Genomic DNA, 24363 nt, shown 5'->3' with positions numbered 1-24363 from the left:
GATTTTGTTTAAAATGTAAAGTAAGTTATGATTTTAGGCAAATTTTCATAGGTGTTTTATTAAAGAATTGTCACTCTTAAAAAAACACATAAAATATGTGGTGCATTATATGGGATTTGGGATTTGAGAAGGAAGGAAAAGGAACATAAAAATAAGGTTTGAGCTTTGTTGAGAGAGTAAAAGTCGAGGGGGTTGAGCAAATAGAATTTTAACAAAAACATTATAATTTCGCTAAGCGTTAGTAAGAGATTTGACGATAGGATAATATTAATATTATTTTAAATATTTTGGAATAAAAATAGAACGATTAAAATGTTAGATATTAAAATAAATTTTTTTAAAATGTTAAAAACTAAAATAATATTTTATTATAATAATTTTTATATTTTTTAAAATTGAGAACGAAAGATACCTATTTTTGCTTTTTATGTTTGAACTTATTTTGCGGTAGATTTGAGAAAAGTCAACAATTATATACATCTAAACTAATTAAGGACACTAAAACACATTTTATGGTACAAATAATAACACATCATCAGTCACATAGATATGAGAGCATTTGACACTAGGCAACAAGCTTAAATCTTTGTGGTTATTAAAATAACAACAACAAGAGAGCACAACTAAATTGTCTGATATTTTTTATTCTGATAAATTAATAATTAATTTATTATAAATAAATTGTTGTATATATAAAGTAAGATTCAAATTCAATTTACTTGTTTAAACATATTAACTTAATGAGTTAATTACTAAACCAACTTAAATTGATTTAATTTATAATCTCTAAATTCTTGCAAACATACACAAATTACTATATACATAAACGGTTGGAATTGGATTAAATGTTTAAAAATTCACATGATCACTTTTTGTTGTTTTTTTTGGTATGGATTACTTTTTTGTTTTAATCTTTGTCATTTGTATTTCTATAAGGTTTAGCCAGCCAAGTGTTATAGTTTTGGACATATTTTAATTTTACCGTACTAACATTCGAACTTATTTAATCTTTTAAACTAAGACTAAGTCAGTCTAATCTTCAATATTTAGCAAAAAAGCTAAGAACAAAAGAGAAAGAAAGTTTTGATAGAAAGAACGCTTTATTACTCAAGTGTTTCTTATAAATGACTCGCACACACAAATTCTAATTCTTACTCCTTTTTATAACCATCTACCTCCTTAATGGATGATTAGGATTAAATATATTCAATGGTCTAAATTGATCTTCTAGAACCTTCACTACAAAAATTTATCTTATCACATTTTTCTAAATACTTCTAAATTATTCCATACTACTTTTTATACTTCTAAATACATCTACACTCTTCTAAAAAAACTCTATGACCTTTCAAAATTTTCTAAAATCTTCTAGATTATTCCAGGATCTTCTAGGATATTTTAGAACGTTCCAAAATTATCTAAAACATTCTCAAATATTCTAAAAAATTATACAAACAACCTAACCTTTTAAAATTTACCATGACAGAGTTTTGCTACTTGCTTCCAGTTTCTTCTTCTTCTTCTGTTTTCGGTTCCTAGTTTTTTTATTCATTAGGGTTCTCTTAGCAAGCCCAAAGAAAAGATATAGACAAACAATTGCCAACTCTTTTTTTATTTTTCTTTCGGTATCTTTTTGGCACATATCCAACTACAAAGCGGTTATGACTATTGACTAAACAGTTATTGGGCCATTTTAGGTTAACCTGGGCCACATGCTTTTAAACTATGTTATGTCACATATAAAAAAAAAAGTGTTTTATGGACAATCTAAGATTGAAGGATTGGATCCAAAAATGGCTATAAATATCAAAATTACTAAAAGCTTTAGATTCTTGACCAAAGACAAAAGCTTTAGATTGGTCATTCTACCAAAAAGAAAAGTAAGTAACTAAGTACCTTGGAAACATCAAATTTCAGGCTGTGGAAACTGAAAAATCTTTGTAGAGAAACTCCCACGGCTTTCATGGCATGGGACCTCAATTGAATTAGGTCAAGCTTATTTGAGTTCCTGATAGTATGATTCAGAAACCGACAATTCAATAAAACAATATTGTTTTTTGGCATAAAAAAACAAAAAACAAAAAAACTATTTTCAAGTTATAAAGCTATTAGACCCAAGTAAAGAAAGAAATAGGAAGGTGGGGGTGGTTTGTCATTAAGCTAATTATCAATATGGTGATGAACCAAAAAGATTATGATAATAAGAGCCGTTTGGAAAATTTTAAAAGTAATTTTTTTGAGTTTTTGACTTATAAAAAATAGTAGTATTAATGTCTAGTGTAATTTTTAAAATCAAATTGCAGTTTTTTAAGAAGTTATTTAAGAATTTATAGAGAAGTTAAAAAAATGACTTCTCTCATAATACTACTATTTTTTATTACATTTCTATAAAATAAGCACTTTTAGATTTTAAAATCCAAAAATAAAATAATTTATTTATAAATTATTTTTAATATAGTAATTTTTTGTTTAAACTATTTTGTCAAAAGAAATTTAATTAATCTGTTTACTCAAATTAGGTCTAAGAAACCAAAAAGAAAAATTAACTTGTGGGACCAATTGAGGTATTACCCTTTATTTATTTTGCATAATGCTAAGAGCGCTTAATGATTTTTAATAAAGAAAAATTTGATTACGAAGTTAAAACTTTAAAATGTTCAATTGGGTATTATTAAAGAAAAAGCTATGGAAGTTTCGAATTTAAATTACCTTGACTTAGCTTACCCTTTATTTAAAAGCGCATTTACAATGCAAATAATGCATTTTTTTTTCTTTTGGAATAAATAATATTAGAGTAATACAATGAAAATAATTTTATTTTATTAAGAACTTTGGCTAATATATAAAAGATTAGGGATTCGATTTTTTTTAAAAACTAATTTGTCTAATATAATAATTATTAGGAACTAATTTAGAATATCACTTTTTTTATTACATATTGAGGAAGGGTTTGGTATTGCTATTACTTATCAAAAGTTTCTTATCTTTTTTATTTTTCAAAAATTATTTTTGAAAATATGTAATAAATGTATTTAGTAAAATAAATAAAATAAAAGTTACTTTGATAAATACAAACAACAATAGTAATATTATGTGTTTAATTTTGACATGTATTTTGACCGTGTACAAAATTTTACTAAATCACCAAATTAAATTCATATGTTTAGATGACTTTTTAATTGGTGAATTTGAAAGTGAATTACTTTTGATGATATATGACAACGTACGACGTGATGTTTATATAAAATTTACATTATCAGTATATAAAAATTAAATTATAATAGTATTTGTGTTAAAATTCTTTTTAAAGTTTGAAATCATTATAATAGAAATAAATATAGTAATGAATAATTTTTAATTTTCCTATTTCTTAATGTATAATATTATATTAAATTTTTTAATTTTAAAAATATAAACTAATAATTTTTATAAAATATTTTCATAAGTTCTTTTAAAAGTACTTCTGAATCCTAAGATTTGAAAACAAAAAACACAACTACATGAACTTTTCAACTTATTAAACATAAAGTGTTATCTTATAATTTTAAAAGTATAAATATCTTTCCAATAAGTATTATCAGTTTCACCCTTTGTGTTTTGTTATATTTTGGATTATCAACAAGCACTTTTTAGTAGTTGTGTCCATTTTGAGTTTGACGACCATAACAAATGCAATGAACAATAATGTATCTATCCCCACATGTGCAATATTTTGTAGTGATACGTATATATAGGATATGACACGATATAAATACATACAAATTTTAAATTTTTATAAAATACAAAAATATGATATATATAATATTTTTTGGATAAATTTTTTAATTATTTTTAATATTTTTTAATTATATAAACTATTTAAAATATTTTTTATTTTAATAAATAATAATATATATTATTTTTAAATTTATTTTAAAAATATATTTAGATATATATTTTTTTATTAAATAGGTCTAAGCGTATCTACTTTTTTTTATTTTTATTAAGATGTGATTAAGTAAAAAAAAATATCTATATGAAACAAATATTGTATCTAAAATGTATTTAACACGCAATTAGCAAAGTGTTCATATTTCATAGATTGCAAGATGAAGGAACTGAGAATATTGCAGGAAGTAAATAGGGATTAGAGAAAATTAAAAGGAGTTGTGTCTGCACATGGAAACATTTGCATGCCTTATCATGTATAGTTCATATTATGAAAACCTCAATCTTTCTTAAGAAAATGAAAACAAGTTTCATCACATTGTACTATAAAGCTAGCTACCAAAATCAACTATAAAAACAAACCATAAAATAAAATAACTAAACCAAACCAAAGAAAGTTAACAATAATAATGGTTTGTTCTATATATGAGAATTGAAAGACTTTGATATCGTTACCTTATGGAAGGAAATGTTTTTGAAGCGCTTCCTTCTATTGTAAATCCTTAATTGTATGTCATTCTTGTTATAACAATGTAACAACTTCTAATCTATCTCTTAATTTGATTAGCCTCTTTCATCTTCCACTATCCCAAAATGTGAAGCTTCAGTCTCAACACACCGAATCAATTAAGTCCCTTGTGACGTTATTGGAAGGTATATTGTCTTTGTCTTTGTTTTCTTGTTTCTATTTCCGTTTCGAAAATCAACCAACAACAAAATACATACTTGTTGATGTTTATGCCCTCATTTTTACAAACAAGTACTCCAACCGTTAAAATCTCAGCGAATTTAGGAATAAAATGATTCACGTCCGATCAATTTGAAATTGGGTTTTGACTTTTGAGTTGCAATGACTTGGAGTTTAGCCGGTCCGGTTCGATTTTCAAAAGCGTATCATCTCTAGTTTCATACGAGTTTTTTGGATTTAGTTATGTTAGATTAGATTAAAGTGTGGTTAGTTTTTTTAGTTTATTGTTGTAGGTGTTACATATTCATCGGAGAAATCAAAATTAAGTATTGGACACTACTAAAAACAAATTTAAATCAAATTAATTATTTTACTCACATATTTTTAGATAGATAATAATGAATACTATTTTCCATTGTCAATAACACGCAGTAAAGAAAGCTTAACCACAAAAAAAAAAGTAAATTTAAGTGTGTAGCTTACTTGATGCTGTTAGAAGTTGTAATGATGTAAGCGATGTTTGTGCCAAATAATGGTTCTGACAAGTCATCCGTACTCTCTCCCTCTCTTTGTGGTTCAAAGTACGCACGATAGAGAAATAGTTGATGGACAGTGCAATAAAGCCAATATTTTGGAACCTTCATTCGGCTCTTGCATGTTTTTCGGATACAAGTCACTACTCACTAGCAACTTGAGATGCTTGAATTGAGTTGGTCTCAACTAAATCATATTTTCTAGTGAAAAGTCTTGGAACAACAATTTTTAGCCAAATACTGCCAAACTTACTACTTTCGGCTTTATTTAATGTAACCTATGCACTTATACCGACACGAACACAGGATACGATATGACATGGGATATGCCGTCATGCGAATTTTAAAATCTTATATAATACGGGACACTTATTTTAATTATATTAAGTATTTAAAATATTTTTTATTTTAATAAATAATAATATATATTATATCTAAATTTATTTTAAGAATATATGTTAAGAATAAGACTGGACACGCTGACACGTGGTGGTATTTAGGTTGTTCAGGCATATTCGAAGAAGAATTTTTTATTTTTTATTAAGAAACGGTTGGACACAGCAGACACGTGTGTCAGATGAGTGTCGTGAGTGTCGTGCCCGAAATGTGTATGTGAACATGACAATTCAACAAAGTGTCCGTGCTTCATAGAATGTAACTTTAGGAGTATTTATGGATCGAAATCAATCAGCAGTATTTATCCAAATTCGATTAGAAAATTAAGGATATTGATCCGATTTGTAAGACTTTCGGATCGAATCTAATCTGCACACTAATAAAATTGGATTGAGGATTTTAGATAGATATCCGCATATCTGTGGATTCACAAAAATAAATAAATAAATATTTTTCTTATATTTTATTTCAACTAATAATTTTTATATGTTTTATTTTTATTATTTAAAGAAAAATTATTTAATAATATTTTAAAAATAAACATATTTAAAAGAATAAAAAAATATTTTATTAATTTCTTTAAATAAAAATAAGTTTCTTAAAATATTTTTATGTTTTACGAATATATCCAATCTTATTCAATCCGCAGTTAATTCGATCTGACAATTTTAGTATGAAGAGATTTTAGCCATATAAAATTCATCCGGCTTCACCCGAGCACCCTGAAATAAATAAATGATAAATAAAACAAGTTTTATAGAACCTAGGTTCTTGAAATGAACCCCAAAATCCAAACTCCACAAGAGTTGCGAAATGGAGACTTCCAAGCTGATGTAAAACCATGATATGATTGTAATATCATTTGCCTCAAACAAAGAATGTTATCATGTTTGAGTTTCAAGAACAATCGAACCGGAAGACCATTTTGATTATCGGGTTAAGACTGAGAGACTATTTTGATTGTTATCTCAATAGAAACCTCTAGTAAAATATCCTCACCATAAGTCCATAACTCTTCTTCGATGCAGAGCTAAGACTCGGAAGTTTTTTGTGAGATGGAAAATTGCCGGTAAAGTTCAGTAAAGAAAATGCATATGGTGTATGCTACCTTTATTTCTTAATTACTCCTGTACTTTCATAGTTTCATATAATATGCATTTATTTAGTAAAACCAAAAGGTGGAAAGAGGAACTGAATTAACTCATTACATTTGCATCAGGTTTAACAGAACAAAAACCTTTACAACCTAATTTCCCAAACCACAAAAAAAAAGGAAGAAAAATAATTCTAATAATAATAATAATAATAATAAGGTAATATAAAATGGAATTTATCTCGTTAGGGAACAGGCTGGTCTTCAGAATTGGAATCTACATGTACATAAAAACTAGCTGCTACTATCAGATAGCAAAGCACAAGCATTACCCCCTTGAAGTAATTTGCAGTTCCTTCCTGCAAAATCAATAATAATTTACCATGTGTCGTTGTAAGCTCCGAACATCACACGATACGCCACATAAATAGTTTTTTTTCTCTACATTGGTAGTGTTAAAAGAGTTTTCCACTGTCGTCCAATCAGATTCTTTCATTTATACAAATTTGACATAGTGGCAGTGAGTCAAAACTATGTGTCGATATATGATTGGACGTGTGTAAAACTTTTTTAGGCTGACAATGTTTACAAATTAAATTCTCTTGGAAGGAAGAAAATAACCTGTAACATGAAGGCAACAACTATAACAGTTAGAAATAGTGCTGCAGTCTCAAAAAGTTGAAAGTTCAGGTCCAATGGTTGCCCCATTATCCACCCCATAACAACACAAAATGGTATCTGCACAATTAAACAGAGAAAAACTTCAAGGAACCAAATAACATAAGAATATTCGAAATCATATTAATACAGAAATTCAACATCATAAGATCTTTCTCCAAATACCCTAATCCAAGTGCAAAACTTGCAGCATCTTCCACAAAACAGAAGCACACAAACACAGGCAAAAGTTTAGAGAAAGCAATGTATGTTTGCTACCCTGACAAATAATTCAACAATAATACTTACAACGAACATAGATATCTGCGTGGACGACCCTATCGCTACTCCCAAGGAGATGTCCTGAAAGGAGTAAAATTATAAAATTGAAGAGTTATATTCATGTTAGAGGAAGAGCAGAAGAAGTGAAGAGAAGAAAGCTCACTAATTTATCTTTCATGGCAAACATGATAGCACTAGCATGTTCTGCTGCGTTCCCCACCAGTGGAAGCAATATGACACTAATGAATGTTACTGGTATGTTCCATGAATTAGATGCTCCCTGTTATACAGTTGATCAAACAGAAATGTAAATTTCATAAAAAATTTCTAAAGAGAAAAGTACTGAAAATTTTCATTCATTTAAAATACTTGGTATCTAAGAAAAGTCATTTTCTTGTAAAATATTCTCAAGACAAAATGACATTTCAATTAAAATCAAATCAAGCATTTAGAGTGATTTGAATGGATTAAGGGTAACTCAAGTTTAAAATAGAGAAAATGATTTTACTTCAAAAACATCAAATTATGAATGGCAATGCAACAGCATCATATGCTAACAACCATGCATACATAAAACATGATATGCTAAATAATGATTATATTATCTTCTTTTTTCTTTGACAAGGAAGTAATAATTATATTATCAGTCAAACTTATAAACTCAAATGAGAATCTACTTGAGTTTCTGTACCTCTGAAAGGGTATGAGTGTTATATTTCGGGTAGCAATAAAAAAGAAACACAAGAACCTCAAACAGCTAAATGCTCTGTGAAAGAGGAAACATGAAACATTATCCACCTCTATAGCGCCAACCAAATATTCGGAAAGAATTGATATCCAAGCAGTCATAACCGAAAGCCAGATTATTGATTCCCATTTAGAAATTTCAGGAGATTCATCGTCATTTGAGTTGTCGCCTGTCTCTCTCTCTTCCTAAATTGGTTAGCCAAGATGTTATTATGTCAGTACAAGAAGCAAAACCCAGCCAAGCCATGACTTGTATCCCAATAATGAACATTGAACATATTACAAAAGCTCTTGATGAGTGCAGAAGATTAAAGAAAATCGCAAAACTGAAAAATCTCTTTACTTGTACAAGTAAGTGATGGGGGGAAAAAAAATCCTAGCTAGCCAATCATCCACAGGTTTCTTTGGTCTTTCAGATATTAATATCCCTGGAAAACCTGGATGAAAACTTCTCCAAAATAATTCCTCAGGAATAAAAACATGAACCAAACTTAAAAATCTTGGTGTGAATTTTAATCCCTAAGGGAATCAGAAATGGCAGACATATCTATTGGGACATATTACAAATAGTGTGAATTGATAAACGGAGACAGTTATTTTGAACAAATCAAATTCTACTAGTCAGCAACATATATATAGACTCTGCTAATCTGCATTCTGTTCGAGATATATATTATTATCCTAAATAGTCCCTGTCTCATAATCCCGTACTTTAATTCAAACAAATCTACCACATGGCACGCCATTAGCATATACTGTACATGAACATATAATAGAGTGACCGAGGAAGCAAAAGCCAAACAATTCCACCAACCTCGTTCGCAGAGATATAGAGACCACTTTGATTTCTCAACTGGAAAAATAAGTATGCAGCATAGGCCACAAGCATGACACAGCTGCTGAATCTTGAAAGCGCCAGTTCTGACTTCCCGAAGTGCACCTCAGTTCGTGTATAATGAAGAACAGCAGGAAAAAGTAGGCCCATAACTGCCATAAGCAGCAATCCTGAATTCACCGTAGCAGCTGCCTGAATGCTAATTTGAATCAGCTACAGTTTCTTTTATGAAATGAAAATCGGGAAGAAAATCAAAGAGGCGGACACATTACATGTCTACCTTGTTAAATACTTGTTCCTTCTTGCTGAAAACAATACCACCACTTAAGAATGCACATCCAAGCACAAGCAACATGTTTGACAAAATTGAACCCAGCAATGAAAGCTGGACTACTCGTGTCAATCCACTTTTCAGGGCATATAACGAGATTATTAATTCTGTTGCATTTCCAAATGTAGCATTTAAAAGACCCCCAACTGCAAGATAAAATGGAATAAGTGGGAAATAAAATACCACAACTTAGATATCACAGAGAGAAAATAAATGCACATTGTATGATTAAAGTGAATAACAGGAATCAGTATTTTCAAATGTAATATACCATTTAAATCAAGATTAAGAGAGACTTGTCCTAATAATTATTCCCTATGTTACAAAATATCTGCCAAAAAACTTTGGAAACTTGTTACATTAATAGTTCAAGGTATCTAGATATAACTTGTATCAAGATTAAGTTATGAATGTTTCATAATTTTATTGCATAGTGCAGTTTTAAGTTATTTCAGCATCAAAACTGGGTTGATTTTAGAAGAAGATCAAAGATAAAATGTTAATTTATCGGAACTGTTTATAAAATTGCATACCTGTATCTCCAGTGTAAAATGCAAGTTGCCTATATAAGCCAAGAAAAGCATATCATTAGCAACCATGAAAAGTAAAAAACTATAAGAAAAACTTTAGAAAAAAAGAGCACAATATAACATTACTCCGTGGCATAACCGAGCCGCTCTGCCAGAGGCATTATCCCCAGTAAACTAAGACCGAAGACCCAGCCCTGCAATTGACCTAAACAAATCAATATTTGATATTTACCCAAAAATGCAGGTAAGTAAAGAATTTAATGAACTACAGCTCACATGATGACCAGTCAATTTCTGAACAAGAATCGCAAGAGGCCCAAAAGGCATAAGCAAGTTGAGTCTGTTCGAGAAAACCACAAGCCGTATGCTCCTGTAAATAATGCCCCCCAATGTTTCGCTGCAAACAGTGAGCGATTCTCCGGGATGTGATCCACGTGCAGCCATAGTAGATTCTGGCTGGTGATAAGCTATTTCAGGGCTAAAAGGAACTTGATCCTCAAACTTGTTTGTTGGCCTTCCATTCGAAGAATTCATCTGGTACTCGGACAATGTATCATCAAGTTTTAGATCGATTATCGAAAGAATGTTGCATATGAACACTAAGTTTGTAAGCAAAGAAGTTCCAATAGCACACTACTTTGGAATTCTGAACTTGACTTTTGAAAAACATTTTACTAATAATAGAAAAAGGAAAAAGAAAAGAAAAAAGATGACTAAATCTATGTTGCTTTTGGCACTTGAATCATTGTACTATAAAAGCCATCATTTTCCTAATGATGAACATTGCAGATCTCCCACATTGTTTTATGCAACTCACATTAAAAAAAAAAAGTAAAAATCCAAAAATCTTACTGTATCTAACACAAAAAAATATTACTCCGTATTCATATAAAATATATCCACAAAATTAAGTTTTCTTTCATTTTCTATTTTGGGGAAAAAATTACAATCTCAATTCCTAAAAATAAGAAAAGGAATCAAAGGCGTAATCAGAATGAATTAAAGAACACACCTTGCGAGTCTCAGACAAGTCATCTGAAAATCCGGATGTACTACAATGCAGAGACTGAAAATTAGAGAAAGAGACCAAAAAACTTGTAATTGACAAAAAAAATTAGTTTTTTTTCCCTTTCTAAAAAAATACACTAAGAAAAAGGTCAAATAAAAAAATAATAAGGAAATTTGATATACCCAGATCTTACTTCAGTGTTGGTTGTTTCACTTCAACTCGAGATTCCATGTATTCCACAACATACGAAGTGATTGTTTTGGAATTTCTTTTTCGTTTTCTTTTTTTGGGAGAGAGAAAGAGTTGAACGGTGAAGTACTTCCGTTTCAGTTTCAGTGTGTGTGTGTGTGTGTGTTTTTTTGTGTGTGTGGGTTCGTTAAAGAATTTGGTGAGAGTTCATTTCTCTCTTTGTTGCAGCCGTTTATCGAATTTCTTCTCTTTTTTTTCTACTTTTGTTCTTCTCGTCTTGTTTGATTTGGAAGAACGAAGACACGTTTTTCTCACATTAAAGTAAACGCTATCATACTTTCCTAAAAACGGAAATCAAATTTAGGACACTGAAACTTATATGCTTCTTGTTAATTTTCAATTAATTTACATTAATTAAATGTTTAATGTTTAATTTAGTTATCTTGAAATTGTATGTTAAATATTTTATAAGTTTAATTTTAATAAAATAAAAAAATAAATATCACTGTCTAAATAAAAATATAGAACGAATGCGGAATGCTAATGTATTTTAAAATAAGAAAAAAATATATAATTTTTGAATTTTTAAGTTTAAATTTTAAATTTTAAATTTTAAATTATAAATTATAAATTATAAATATTAAATTATAAATTTTATATTCTAATTCCTTTACTTTAAGTACTAGATTCTATATTCTAAATCTAAGTTATTAATACAAAATATAGTAAATAAAATATTAAATTTTATTTAATTGACAAATTTTTAGTAAATTTTACTCATAAAAGTTTTATTAAAATTTGTGTGTTGATGTGTGACGTCTATGTTAATGTTAGTATTTGTGTATTATAAATTGTTGACTCATAAATTATTATATGTATAACAAATTTAAATTTTTGACATTTACTTAAATAAGTGAAGAAACTGTTTTTTTGGGTTTTTATTGTATTCTTTAATTTGATAGATTAAAAATTAATTGTCTGCGAGATTAAATTTCATTTAAGGGTTAGCTAATAATAAAAAAACTATTTGATAGACTTAAATTGGTTACATGCTTAACATTTTATTTTTGGTATTTACGTACTTGTTTTTGGACATTGTATTTACATGCTTAGCATAATTAAGTAGATTTTGCTCAAATCCACTGGCCCATCCCCAAATTCCAACAACCAAACAAAACCCAGACACGATCAAACAAATACAGGAAACAAAAAGTCAAACAATCTAAATCGACAAAGCCCATATAAAAGAAACACTGTTCCCCCTTCTCTTTTTTTTTTCGTCACTGTACTGTTTCACTTCTTTCCCACTTCCGAAGTTTCAATCAAGACCAATGGGTTGGGGACATAAAAACCGAAGGTTATGCAAACATTGAATTTTCCTTTTTAAGTTACACCATACATGTCATGGAAATTCGACCGACCATGCTTTATATTGGTTGTCGAAAATCTAACATAACCCTCTTCTTTTATCCGAATTTGGGACCGGACTAGTTATGTATCACAAGTGTAACATAGGTGGAGAAAATCCTAATATAGAAGTGAACATTGGAGAAAACATCTTACGAAAAGTTAAAAGTTTTAAATATTTTGGGTGCATCATATAAGATAATGGAGAGATTGAACATGATGTAAATCATAGGATCCAAGTAGGTTGGTCAAAATGGCGGAGTGCATCTAATTTTATATGCGACAAAAAAGTGCCTTTAAAATTTAAAGGTAAATCCTATCGCACTGCTATAAAACCGTCTATGCTTGCTTTATGGTACGGAGTGTTGGGCGGCTAAAGAAGAGCACAAATATAAGTTGAGTGTGGTAGAGATGAAGATGTTGAGATGGGTGAGTGGTCATACGCGATAGGATAAAATAAGGAACGAAGATATAACGGAGAGAGTTGGAGTAGCACCTATTATGGAAAAGATGGTAGAATCGTGTCTCAGGTGGTTTGGACATGTGAGAAGAAGACCGACAGAACACCCAATCAGGAGGATAGATGAGATGAAAAATGGACAAGAGATAAAAGGTAGAGGAAGACCTAAGAAGACCATCTATGAGGTGGTCAAACGAGATCTATATATAAACAGTTTCTTTGTAGACATGATACATGATAGAGCTCAATGCCTCAATGGCATCGTTTGATTTATATAGTTGACCCCACCTAGTAGGACAAGACATTATTGTTGTTTGTTGTTGTTACACTATAACATACATTCTCTATTTTTTTTCGAGTTCTATATAACTATTTTCTAATCACAATTAGAATTTAAACTCAGTGTATGATCCAAAATAATAATAATAATAATAAAATCTAGTGCACTTTCTAAGTAAGACATATAGGTAGTATTTGGTTTGGAATATTGAGACTAAAATTAAAAAATTAAGGCTTAATATTATATTTAATGACTACAAATTGGAACTAAAATTTTAGTTCTAAAAAATAGAATTTCAATTCCTTCAATACTTTTAAAAATAGAGACACAAGAGACTAAAATTTTAAGAACAGATATTAAAATTTTAACAAATAATTTTTTTTAAATACCTTTATTTTAAATTAATAATTTTATGTTTATCTTTTATACAAATTTAATTAGGGCTTATTCAGTATTTCTACCACCTCCTCTGCCCTATCATTGCTGCCAGGACCACCACCTCTCACCATCTAACTCCACTTAATTTCTTACCCCTACTATCACACTTCTACCATTATTCCTCTTTGTAATCCATTACCACTAACAACAATAATAATAATATCAAGAACAACAACATCATAAACATATCTCAAAATCAAAATAGAGAGAAAAGAGAAGATAAGAAAGGGAGAGGAAAGAAAGAGGAGGAGGAGATAGTGGCGCAAAAAAAGGAGCCGACACGTCGAAGATGTGACGGCACGGATTGCTGCGATTGTAATTTGGGTGCTAGGAGACGGGGTTAAAGACAGCTGATGATACTTGTGACGACATATGGATTTGAGAGGAGTTGTCAATGATGGGATTTAAAAACGGTGAGGCCTTTGGACTCGTCGAGGAGTTGTGCGATGGCAAAGAAAGGGAGAGGGATAAAGAGAGTGAAAAGGGTGAGATGACGCTCTGAGTGAAGAGGGTGGCAACTTCCAACGACGTAAGAAGAAACGGTACAAAAAATCACAATCCCCGAGAGTTCCTAGCGGCGCAATTGAGAAGCGTTACAACCATTGTAACGTGCTGTGCTCTAGGGGATCGTTTTCGACGTTAACTTTTACGGTGCTGCTGGCAGCTAAATTGAATGGAGGGGGTCTTCATTGTACAAGCATTTCCAGGACATAGTAAAGGAGAAAAGGGATGGAGGAAAATTAAATCACAGGGATTTGGGTTTTATTTTAATATTAAAGTATAAATAAAAATATTTTAGTAACTTCAATAATTTCAGTCTCTAATTTTATCTTAAACTAAATATAATACTAAGATATAATCTAATTTTATATACTTTACACCAAACATAATATTTAAATTTAGTTCAATCTCTGTCGTTTAGTCTCTTTTTTTCATTCTTAGTTTCCGTTCCAAAACTATATAAATATCCCTAAATCAAATTCTACAGTGGAGATTATGCAAGATATCAACACACCCACCATTTTAGAAGTTTCGTTCTTTTAAAAATCCAAAGCCCACAAAAATGAAAAAGGATAATAACTTGTTAAAATAAATAGTTTATCACTGTTGAATTTATAGTTTCTATCATATAATTCATTGAATGCAATAAAACAGTTATCAAATTTTTAATTGTCATGGTTGAGTTTGAAAAACTTAAAATATAATGATAATCAAACATTATTTAAAATTAATTAATTGCAAAATTATTAAGTTATTATTTTCACTTTGTTGATTAATAATTTTACAAATGTACAGATTTGATTATTGGGCTGAAAATACCATGGTCCAATATATTGAGAAAATATTCAGCCTTTGGTACAAAATGTTTAAACATTGTGGCTAAATTATTCTTGTGTTGATTGGGCCAAGGAACTAATGAGAAGGCCAAAATAATTTCCTCTTGATCTAATATCATCATGGGTCCGAAATTTGAAAGAAAGAAGAATGGAGTAGAGTATGTTTGGTTTGGTTACCCACTCCCCTCTTTGATAGAATTCAAATTTAATTAACTTGGTTTAATTGCATTAGTAACAGAAAAAAGAAAGTTGAAATTGATTTGATTATTTTTATTGCCTCACATGTTACTATGCATTGGAGATGGGAAGTGGGTTTTAATTGATTTTAATTTCACTCATTACTTCCAAAGTTTTCTCTTTCTTTTCTCTCTTCTCTCTCTTGTTTTCGTATGTCACTTCCATCAGAGAAAGAAGATGGAAGAAGCTATCAGAGGTAGAAGCAGAGAAGCTAGGAAGAAGCAAGCGGCCAACGTGATGATGGCTCTTACAAAAAAAAGATCTACAGTATGGCGTGGCTAGAATTTTCTTTCCACTAAAGGCAAGATGTGGAGAAGAAGTTTCAAGATCTCCATGTCCAAAGTAGTAGCAATCCGTTTCGGTCAGAGAAGAAGATCTCTGAGGTGAAGCTCGTTTATACTTTTTGTTCATCCATCACAGAAGGTAGCTACTGTAGCTACGTGGAGGAAGAAGCAAAAATAGAACAGATGGAGCTATCAAGGATCAAAAGTTCATCAAAGATCAGAAATTTTTCTTGGGGACAAAGTCAAGATGCAAGGCTCGGATTGATGAAGCTTGATGAGAAGGGATGAGAGAGAGGTACATGCATGTTGATTTGCTTTTGGTTTTTTCTCTCTCTTCTCTTTGTCCGAACCGGTTTTGGTGTTGAAAAAGAAGAAGTTGGCTCGATTGAACCGTTTCAATCTTGGAAGCTTTTCCTTCTATATTAAATTGTGTTAAAAAATTAGGAACATTTTTAACACAATTTAATATAAACCAAACTGAACACTATAACGGAAAGGAACATACCTTCTTGTTAGGCTTTGTGCAACCTGATTTCTTGTGACCTAAAGCACAACAGTTAGAGCATCGCTGTGTTTGGCCCCTACGGGAGAGGTGAGTTTGGCTTCTGTTATCCTCATCTCTAGGTCCTCGCTTCCTCTTCTTAACTGGCTTGTGACTTGGCCTCCGATATGGTAATGGCATGACATCATCATACTGGGATCTCTCCCACAGATCTGGCCCGTTCAGAGGATGTATCACTTCCTGGTAGCACCTCAGGTAAGCATCCTTTTTGTAATGGTCATCCACAAACGACTCCAAGTCCAAACCCTTGAATGTTATGCAGCCAATGGCATGAGGACAGGGTAGCCCGCTCATCTGCCACATCCTACAGGAACACTCACCAGTAGACAGATCTATAACAAATTTGTCTAACCCAATTTCAAGTGTCGAAATGCACCCTCACTCTTCAATTTCATTGACTTCATCTCCTTCTCTCAATCTTTCCAGTGCGTAGACTTTGCACATCTCCACATTTGATTCTTTAGCTCCAATTTAGGAAATTTTTTCCTGAAGTTGTTATAGAGATGCCTCACGCAGTATCAATTGTCCACTCCTGAAATGACTTCATCAAGAGCTGGTAACAAGCCCGGCCTCAGAAAGGTAACCCAGCTAATTAGCATAGTCTTCATCGTAAGTCATAAACTTTAAAAAACAATATAAAGATAATGTTCACCTTCTGCTGATCCGATATAAATGTGCACTTTCTAATTTTCTCAGCACCCAAATCATCAGATAAGTGTCTCAGAAACCAAACACAGGAATCCTTTGACTCAGCTTCAACCACCGCATAAGCAATCGGAAGGATATGGTCATTAGGATCTCTTCCTATTGCAGTTAATAACTGGCCACCCTGAGAAGTCTTTAAGAAACAACCGTCCAAACTGATAAAGGGTCTGCAATGTTGGAAGCTCTTCTTGCATGCATCGAAGCAGACATACAATCTCTGGAATACACAATAATTCATCAATTCGGGGTTCTTGACCTCCTGGGCAAGATCTGGGCTCCTAAACACTTTCAAGCTGACCGATAAACCTGGATTGGCCCTTAAAAGCTCAGCACAGTAATCATTAATCCAAGCCCCTTAGTGTGCAGTATCCCAACACAATGTGTTTGCATGCAGGTGTGTTGCAGGTTCATACTTTTTAACTGCCAGGTGGATTCATCTTCAACCCTATGTGCATAGAGCCAGAATGGACAGTCTTTCTAACAAACAGCTCTAACCCTGACCAAATCACACTTCTTAAATTTGATGCTCCTAACCGTATGAACTGCATAAGCCAGCACAGTCTCCTTAAATTCTTGTCTGGATGCATAAAGTGTTCCTACCTCCCATCTATAGCTGCTCTTATATCCTTCAAAGGTTTATGAAATGAAAACCATTGACCCTCACGATCCGATACATCATCGACATCATCCTCAGCATTATCATCATCCCCCTCATCTTCACCAATCATGTGGTCTATCTCCAACTCATCACTATCTGCTCCATCCTCCTCACTAAACTGACTTATCACACTCCCCTTTTCCTTGCCAGCAGTAGCTTCCTTGGGCACAGAATTATCCTTAACAAATTCACTATCACCCTCATAATCCTCCTCACTATCAGTGAAATGAAAGTCTCATGCACTGTCCCCCTCCTCATCAGATGGCATATACTCGGGGTCCTCACTATCTTCATCACTGGTTTCACTTTCATCTACTCGAAACTCATCTCCTTCATCTCCACCCTTGGTTCCCTTATTAGGTTCTCCACTTGCCTCTGCTGCCTCAGTCCCGTGCCCTTCGAAAACAACCAAGCCAAGCCCATCATCTGTTCCCTCTTCAGCAACTCTCCCAACATCAACGTAATCCACTTCTGGAAATGGATGCGCATTGCCCACATCGTGGACTACATACAACTCTACCAAGCCCCGTGACCCAGCAATGTTGCACATTTCGATTGCTTCTACGTCACCCTTCAGCATCTTCAGGCTAGTCTCCAAATCACCCAAGCTTGGATCTTTATACCACAATGCTACAATGTTGGCCTGTAAGTATCCAAACTGCCTTAACTCTTCATAGGCCTCAAACACAGACCAACGATCGCCGTCAATGTCCTCGATAATTGTACTTTGACCCTTCAAGTATTTAAATATCCCCTTTTCATATCCGAATGCACCCCCATGATGCATCCTCATGTTTATGAACACCATCTTCTGTTCAATCAACCTTGATATACAACAAAATACATTACTAAGACACATATATACAAATCCTAGCTATAGCAACAGACGCGGAAGCCTGCATTCAACCCCAAAATACTCAAACAGTGCAACATGGTGATGAACTGCAAACCCCCAACATGTTGTAAACAGTTGACGTGATTGCTTGAGGGATGGAAATTAATCGTACCTGGACAATCAGTTGTTGCAGCGATGAAGATCACTCACTAATGTCACAGCACACCGATTCTGCAGCATAACCCCCCAATGGCAACAATCCTTTCTGTACACCCTCTTTGCATCTACGTATGAGGGTTCACACTAACGTTTCAGTTTTCAAGTGTTTTAAGAAAGATTATGAGTTACTTCATGAGTAGGAGTGTTCTTCGCAGGAATGAAAATTAAGGGAGACAAACCGCAAGGACAAACTTATCATTAAATTTTATTTTTAGTGCGAAAGGTCCATTTTAATACAAATATGAATGTTGGGGACGATTTTATTTGAAAAAAAAAATTTAGAGACAAAACAAATTTTTTGCCTTTACATTAGAAACCAAAATCGAATTTAACCCTTAAATAATTTAGCATAAGTTTTATTAATCAATTCTCAATCATCTCAGTTTATAATCACATTTATAAACCAATAAACATAAACAAAGTACACAATATAAACATATAAACAATTCACATACACTAGTCAAATAATAGAGAATTTTATAGACAATATATATAGCACAATAATAGAAGATATACTCAAACAATCTATACAAATAATAGAGAATTTTATAGACAATATATATAGCACAGTAATAGAAGACATACTCAAACAATTCATACAAACGTATATAATAAAAGTCTATTTTTATACAAATCGTAAACTCACGTGTCAGTTTGTTGTCCAATATTCAACAATAATTCTGAAATAAAAAATCGACAATAATCTTGAGATAAATGTTATGTATTACCGTTTTTACTTCAGCCAACGTCTTTTCTATAAACATTTTATTACTGTCTTCATAGAAAACTTTTCTTTCGTGTTCGATCTCAAATACGTATTATCATCTCTACTGAGTCTAATATACGAGTCTAATATACTATCCGTTTCTTGGTATCCAACTTTTTAAAATTAATGTGTTGCCGTGTCCCTGTCATGTATGTGACCAACCAAATTCATCTTCTTCAAATTGCTCCACATAAATTTAAACCAAGTGATTTATCTTAATGCTAAACGAAAATGTTACGGTTGGTAACCGGAGATTGCCTGAGTGGACAGCGTGGGCTGGCCCAAATACGTGAAGGGGAAGGTCTCCGTGTGAGTGTGCAACTCGGGAGACTCCGTCCGACTTGTACCCGTGAATGAATGGGGGGTGGTACCTGCAAAGACACTCCGATGCCTAAGTTAGCAAGAGTGTGAGCAGGTCTAGAGAGTATTGGGCTTAGAGATACCTGAGGGGTGTCAGAGTATTTATAGTGGTGAGCCAATAACCACCGTTGGAGTAGTGCCGTATCTTTAGGGTGTTAACCGCCCCCATTATCTTGGGGAGGTTAAGATATGGCTTTATGATGTGGTTAGAGAGATTTTAGGGGCGGTTACTCATTTGAATGAGTGTTTATCTGCCAGCTAATCTCACATCCGACTTCTTCAGACCAAGTCGTGGTTGATACCGACTTCTTATGTGAAGGTCGGTACTTAGCTAGGCTTAATCCTTCAGATTAGGCCTTTTATTTGGACCTGGGCCTTTATCGTTGGGCCAGGGTATGAACAGTGCCCCTACTTGAGCCCAAAGTCTCTTTAGAGTTTGGGTTCAAGTATTTAACTCGGGTTCGTAGCCGACTTATTTGGAGAGAACATGGGTCTTATAAACCGACGTGATTTTCGCGACCCTTTGTTTCTGACAGTTACGTCAATTCAAGCGTCGTGTCCATTAGGGAAGCATTGAGGGCTTTGGTAACGGTGCAATCTCATTAATGACTGCTCCGCTTTTACCATTATGCCCCTTAGCATGTTTATAAATGTTTTCCCTCTCTTTCATTTTTCCGTTTCTGCAATCTTTCAAACTTCCTCTTTCTTTGTTCGTGCTGTGCTTATACGTACTATACTTCCAGAGGCTTCTGCTTCTTTATTTTCAAAAAGAGGTTAGTTTCTTTCTTTTTCTTTGCATGACTTGATTTTGTAGAGGGATAGTTTTGTAGATTTTTGCTCGGCTCCTTTTCTTCTCTCTAGAGACCTTTTTGATTTTTTCTTTTTCTTTTTCCTTTTGTAGGTTTTCTTCATTTACCTTTAGAGAAAGAAAAATGGCCTCCGTAGATTGGGTTGACGTTACAGTTCTGGGGGAGGAGCCGTTGGTGGATGCGGAGTTTATTACTCACCTTCGCACCCATCATCGGCTCTGTACTTCGGAGGAAGATGAGCCTAAATACGAGTTGCTTGTTCCCGGTTTAGAGGACCGGATTTGTCATGGGAGAGCCAATGAAACGGCCCCCCACTTCTTCTTTATGTATGAGTGCATGATCACCCGTTATGGAATAAGAATAATATATTCTTATATATATATATATGCTAATAATAATAATATATATTCTAATTAGAATTTTTTTTGTCTTGTTTTTAGTTGATATGGAGTCATTGACATATATTTAAGTAATCTAATAAGATTAATATGATGCCTCAAGAGAGGTCGGGATAGCTCAGCTGGTAGAGCAGAGGACTGAAAATCCTCGTGTCACCAGTTCAAATCTGGTTCCTGGCACATGATGAATTTGTATGAGTATCTGGGCGTCTTTCTGCCCTTTTCGGATTTTGAGATGTCTGTTCTACAGCATTGTCGTGTTGCCCCTACCCAGCTTCATCCCAACTCCTGGGGTTTCTTGAAAATTTACCAATTTGTTAGCCATGCTCTGGATTTCCCGACTACTCTGAAAATCTTTTTTCATCTTTTTCATATGACCAAGCCTTTTAGCGGACTGAATAATAAACAACAATGGGTTTCCTTCTGAGCCATACAAGGTCGGAGGATTTTTACCCTTTTTGATGAATCTTTCCGTGACTTTAAAAATTTCTTTTTCAAAGTGCAAGCTGTACAGGGTCACCATCCCTTTTTCTTGGATGATAACTCTTTTCCTCGCTTTCCTTTATACTGGCTGGAGGCCTCCCCTTGCGAAAAATATAGTTTAGATGACCTGGATGAGGTAGAGGCTGCCGTCGTGGGGTTCCTCCGAGAAGTGTGGGGGAGGGCCCCGTATTTGGACACTAAAAAATTTCTCCAAGGGTCTCCGACCTTTGTCCAATCACAGCTAGGTAGTTTTTTCTAGTATGCTGAATTTCCGACTTGTTAACCTAATATTCCGACTTGTTTGATCCTTTAGCTTGTTGTTTTCTTTTTCAGAAATGGCAAAGACAAACGCTCAAGAATCTTTTCAGAGGGTCCAGGAGGCTAAAGCTAAGTCTCGTGCTCGGTCTGGTGGTGCCAGGGTTATCTCTCCTCCTCCGCCTCCTCGTAACGTTGGGACTCTTTCCAATCCTATGGTGATTTCCTCTTCAACTCCTTCTCAGCCGTCCTCCGTCGTCCGACTTTCTCCCGATCCCAAGAAGCGCAAGCTTTTAGAGTCTGGCTCTTCTGGGGAGGTTAAGGCGGATGCTCTTGCCTTCGTCCGAAAGAATATATATCCTTATGCCCGTATAGGCATGGATGATATGTCTGTTTGGGGCCACCTAACTACCATGGTCGAGGAGAGCCTTAAGGCGGCGGGGTTCTGCGGCAAGCTCTTAGATATTTTTGATAGGGCTCCTCTCAGCTCTTTAGGGGCGACCTCGAGGGTCGAGGAGCTGGAAGGGAGGCTCCATGTATATCAGGAGCAGGAGGGAGAGTTGAAGAAGGAAATTGCCAAGCTAAAGGAGGAGAGAGATACCCTCCGGGAGAAAGGGAAAGCTTTGCAGGCCCAATGCAACATGGAGATGGAATTGAGGAAGACGGCACAGGCTAGCTATCAAAGTCTATTCAAGGATCTTGTGTCCGTGAAAACTGACCTATTTAATTCTCGGAAAGCATATGAGGAGTTAGAGGACTCCATTGCCGATGGCGCCGAGGAATCTTGGCGGATTTTTTTGGAGCAGGTCAGAGTTATTGCTCCTGACTTGGATCTGTCTCCTTTACATCCTGACAAAGTTGTCATCGACGGCGCCATTGTAGATCCTCCTGTCCCCAAAATTGTTTCTGAATCCGAGTTGAAGACTCGGGGGCAGAGGATCATCGAGTCTCCTCCTCGCTCCAAAGATGCTCCGAGTTCTTCCGTCATTCCTCCGACTTCCTCTTCAGCTTCTCTTCCTGGTCCTGGTGGCGCTCCTCCTGAGTCTGGCGGTGGTGATTCCTCTACTCCTTTGAAAAAATGACTTTTATTTTTTGTGGCTATATGGGGGCTCGGCCTGTGAGTCCCCCCTTTTTTAAACTTATTTATACGTTTGTGTTGGTGACCTGTGAACAATTCCTGTCTGGCCTTTTGAGGCCGTTAACAAAATATTTCTGGCGAGTGCCCTTTTGAATAAGGGTGTAGAAAAATAAATGCCCTTTTTTGGATAAGGGTTCTAAGTTACCTTGTGCGTGTATGCTTTTCTAATTTCGATATTTCAAACCCTCTTGATCTTTTCCCGAAAAACCTTTTTGTGGGCTTGTATCGTTTTTTCGAGCCTTTTCGTTTAAGGGCTTTTATGCAGCCTTTAAACTTTTCTCAGGTTTTCCAATCTCTTTTTCGTTATCCTTTATACTCAACTTTGCTTTAGTGAGTTTTTATGACTTAGGTTATTTTTGCGATGCGTTTTTCTTCTACTCGGGGGACTTCCGAGTTTGTTTTACTCGGATTCTCATTTCGACTTGAGAGTCGGATTGTTCCCGAGTTTTTACGATCAACTCATATAACCTCTTTACGCCGACTTGTACCTCGTCGTTTTATCCTGACGACCATCTAGGTCGGTTCATGGGATTTTCACGTTTTGTCGAGCTTAAGTCGGCGCGTTTCGTAGAAAAGACTTAGAAAAATAAAGAAGGATATTATAAGAGATATTGTAAAATAAAAAGATCTTTATTAATTGCGGAGGTACCTTCTTGCTACTAAGGGTCTTGATAACTTATTTCCCTTAGCCTCTACTATGATGCCTCGTTAAAAACCCTTCTCCAAAAAAAACCCTTTTTGGGAAAAAATCATGAAGTTGGGAAAAGAGTACACCAGGGAGTGGAGTTCGCTTTTAATTGTAGTACCTTTTCATATTACAAGCATGCCACGACCTTGGTAGCTCAGTGCCGTTCAGGTCGGTTACTTTATAATAACCCTTCCCTAGCACTTCCTTGACTTTGTATGGTCCCTTCCAATTTGCGGCGAGCTTTCCTTCTCCTGATTTGTTGACTCCTATGTCGTTTCTGATTAGGACCAAGTCATCCGAGGCAAATGTTCTTCGAATGACTTTCTTGTTGTACCTGGTAGTCATTCTTTGTTTCAATGCTGCTTCTCTTATCTGGGCATCTTCTCGGATTTCGGGGAGCAAGTCGAGCTCCTCTTTGTGTCCCCGCACATTTCCGACCTCATCGTGGAGAATCACCCTTGGGCTTTGCTCATTGATTTCTATTGGAATCATGGCTTCTACACCATAGACTAATCGGAAAGGTGTTTCTCCGGTGGCGGATTGGGGGGTTGTCCTATAAGCCCATAGCACCTGAGGGAGCTCTTCAGCCCAAGCTCCCTTTGCTTCCCGTAGTCTCTTCTTTAGTCCTGCCAGTATGACTTTGTTGGCTGCCTCGGCTTGCCCATTGGCTTGTGGGTGTTCTACCGAGGTGAATTGATGCTTAATTTTCATACTGGCTACTAAGCTTCGGAAGGTAGCGTCGGTGAATTGGGTTCCATTATCCGTAGTAATGGAATAAGGTATCCCGTATCTTGTGATGATATTTTTGTAAAGGAACCTGCGACTTC

The 24363-nt window shown here is 34.1% G+C and overlaps 1 protein-coding gene and 1 non-coding gene across 9 annotated transcripts; one reads left to right on the top strand and one right to left on the bottom strand.

The window, feature by feature from the left end:
- Positions 1-6685: 6685 nt before the first annotated feature.
- Positions 6686-11573, bottom strand: LOC112791550 (vacuolar cation/proton exchanger 5). Of its 8 annotated transcripts, none has more exons than XM_025834450.3 (12): positions 11211-11573; positions 11032-11071; positions 10296-10553; positions 10146-10213; positions 10023-10051; positions 9439-9635; positions 9138-9350; positions 8375-8509; positions 7740-7856; positions 7604-7657; positions 7259-7375; positions 6686-6996 (listed from the first exon to the last, which is right to left on the bottom strand). In XM_025834450.3, the coding sequence occupies exons 3-12, from the start codon at positions 10551-10553 to the stop codon at positions 6883-6885; spliced, it is 1302 nt and encodes a 433-aa protein (XP_025690235.1). In that variant the 5' UTR covers positions 11032-11071; positions 11211-11573; the 3' UTR covers positions 6686-6882. The 8 variants fall into 8 exon arrangements, with proteins under 8 accessions (XP_025690235.1, XP_025690218.1, XP_025690210.1 ...); XM_025834433.3 differs by having other exon boundaries at positions 11032-11085; positions 11211-11568; XM_025834425.3 differs by having other exon boundaries at positions 11222-11567.
- A 9506-nt stretch (positions 11574-21079) lies between these two features.
- TRNAF-GAA (transfer RNA phenylalanine (anticodon GAA)) lies at positions 21080-21152 on the top strand. The gene has a single exon. It is a non-coding gene; the product is annotated as a tRNA-Phe (tRNA).
- The last annotated feature ends 3211 nt before the right edge of the window (positions 21153-24363 follow it).

The sequence above is a fragment of the Arachis hypogaea genome, chromosome 1, assembly GCF_003086295.3.
Source record: "Arachis hypogaea cultivar Tifrunner chromosome 1, arahy.Tifrunner.gnm2.J5K5, whole genome shotgun sequence".
In the NCBI taxonomy this organism is placed as follows: Eukaryota; Viridiplantae; Streptophyta; class Magnoliopsida; order Fabales; family Fabaceae; genus Arachis; species Arachis hypogaea.
Note: the sequence above shows the minus strand (reverse complement) of the source record. Positions and strands in the feature narration are given on the sequence as shown.

Bases quoted from the DNA above. Each gene is read 5' to 3' on its own strand.
- LOC112791550 (XM_025834425.3), bottom strand. From the start codon at position 11,259: ATGGAATCTCGAGTTGAAGTGAAACAACCAACACTGAA. The intron at 10,052-10,145 runs GTAATGTTATAT...TGGCTTATATAG, and splicing joins CGGCTCGGTTATGCCACGGA to GCAACTTGCATTTTACACTG. The intron at 9,636-10,022 runs GTATGCAATTTT...TTTATCTTGCAG, and splicing joins ATTTTACACTGGAGATACAG to TTGGGGGTCTTTTAAATGCT.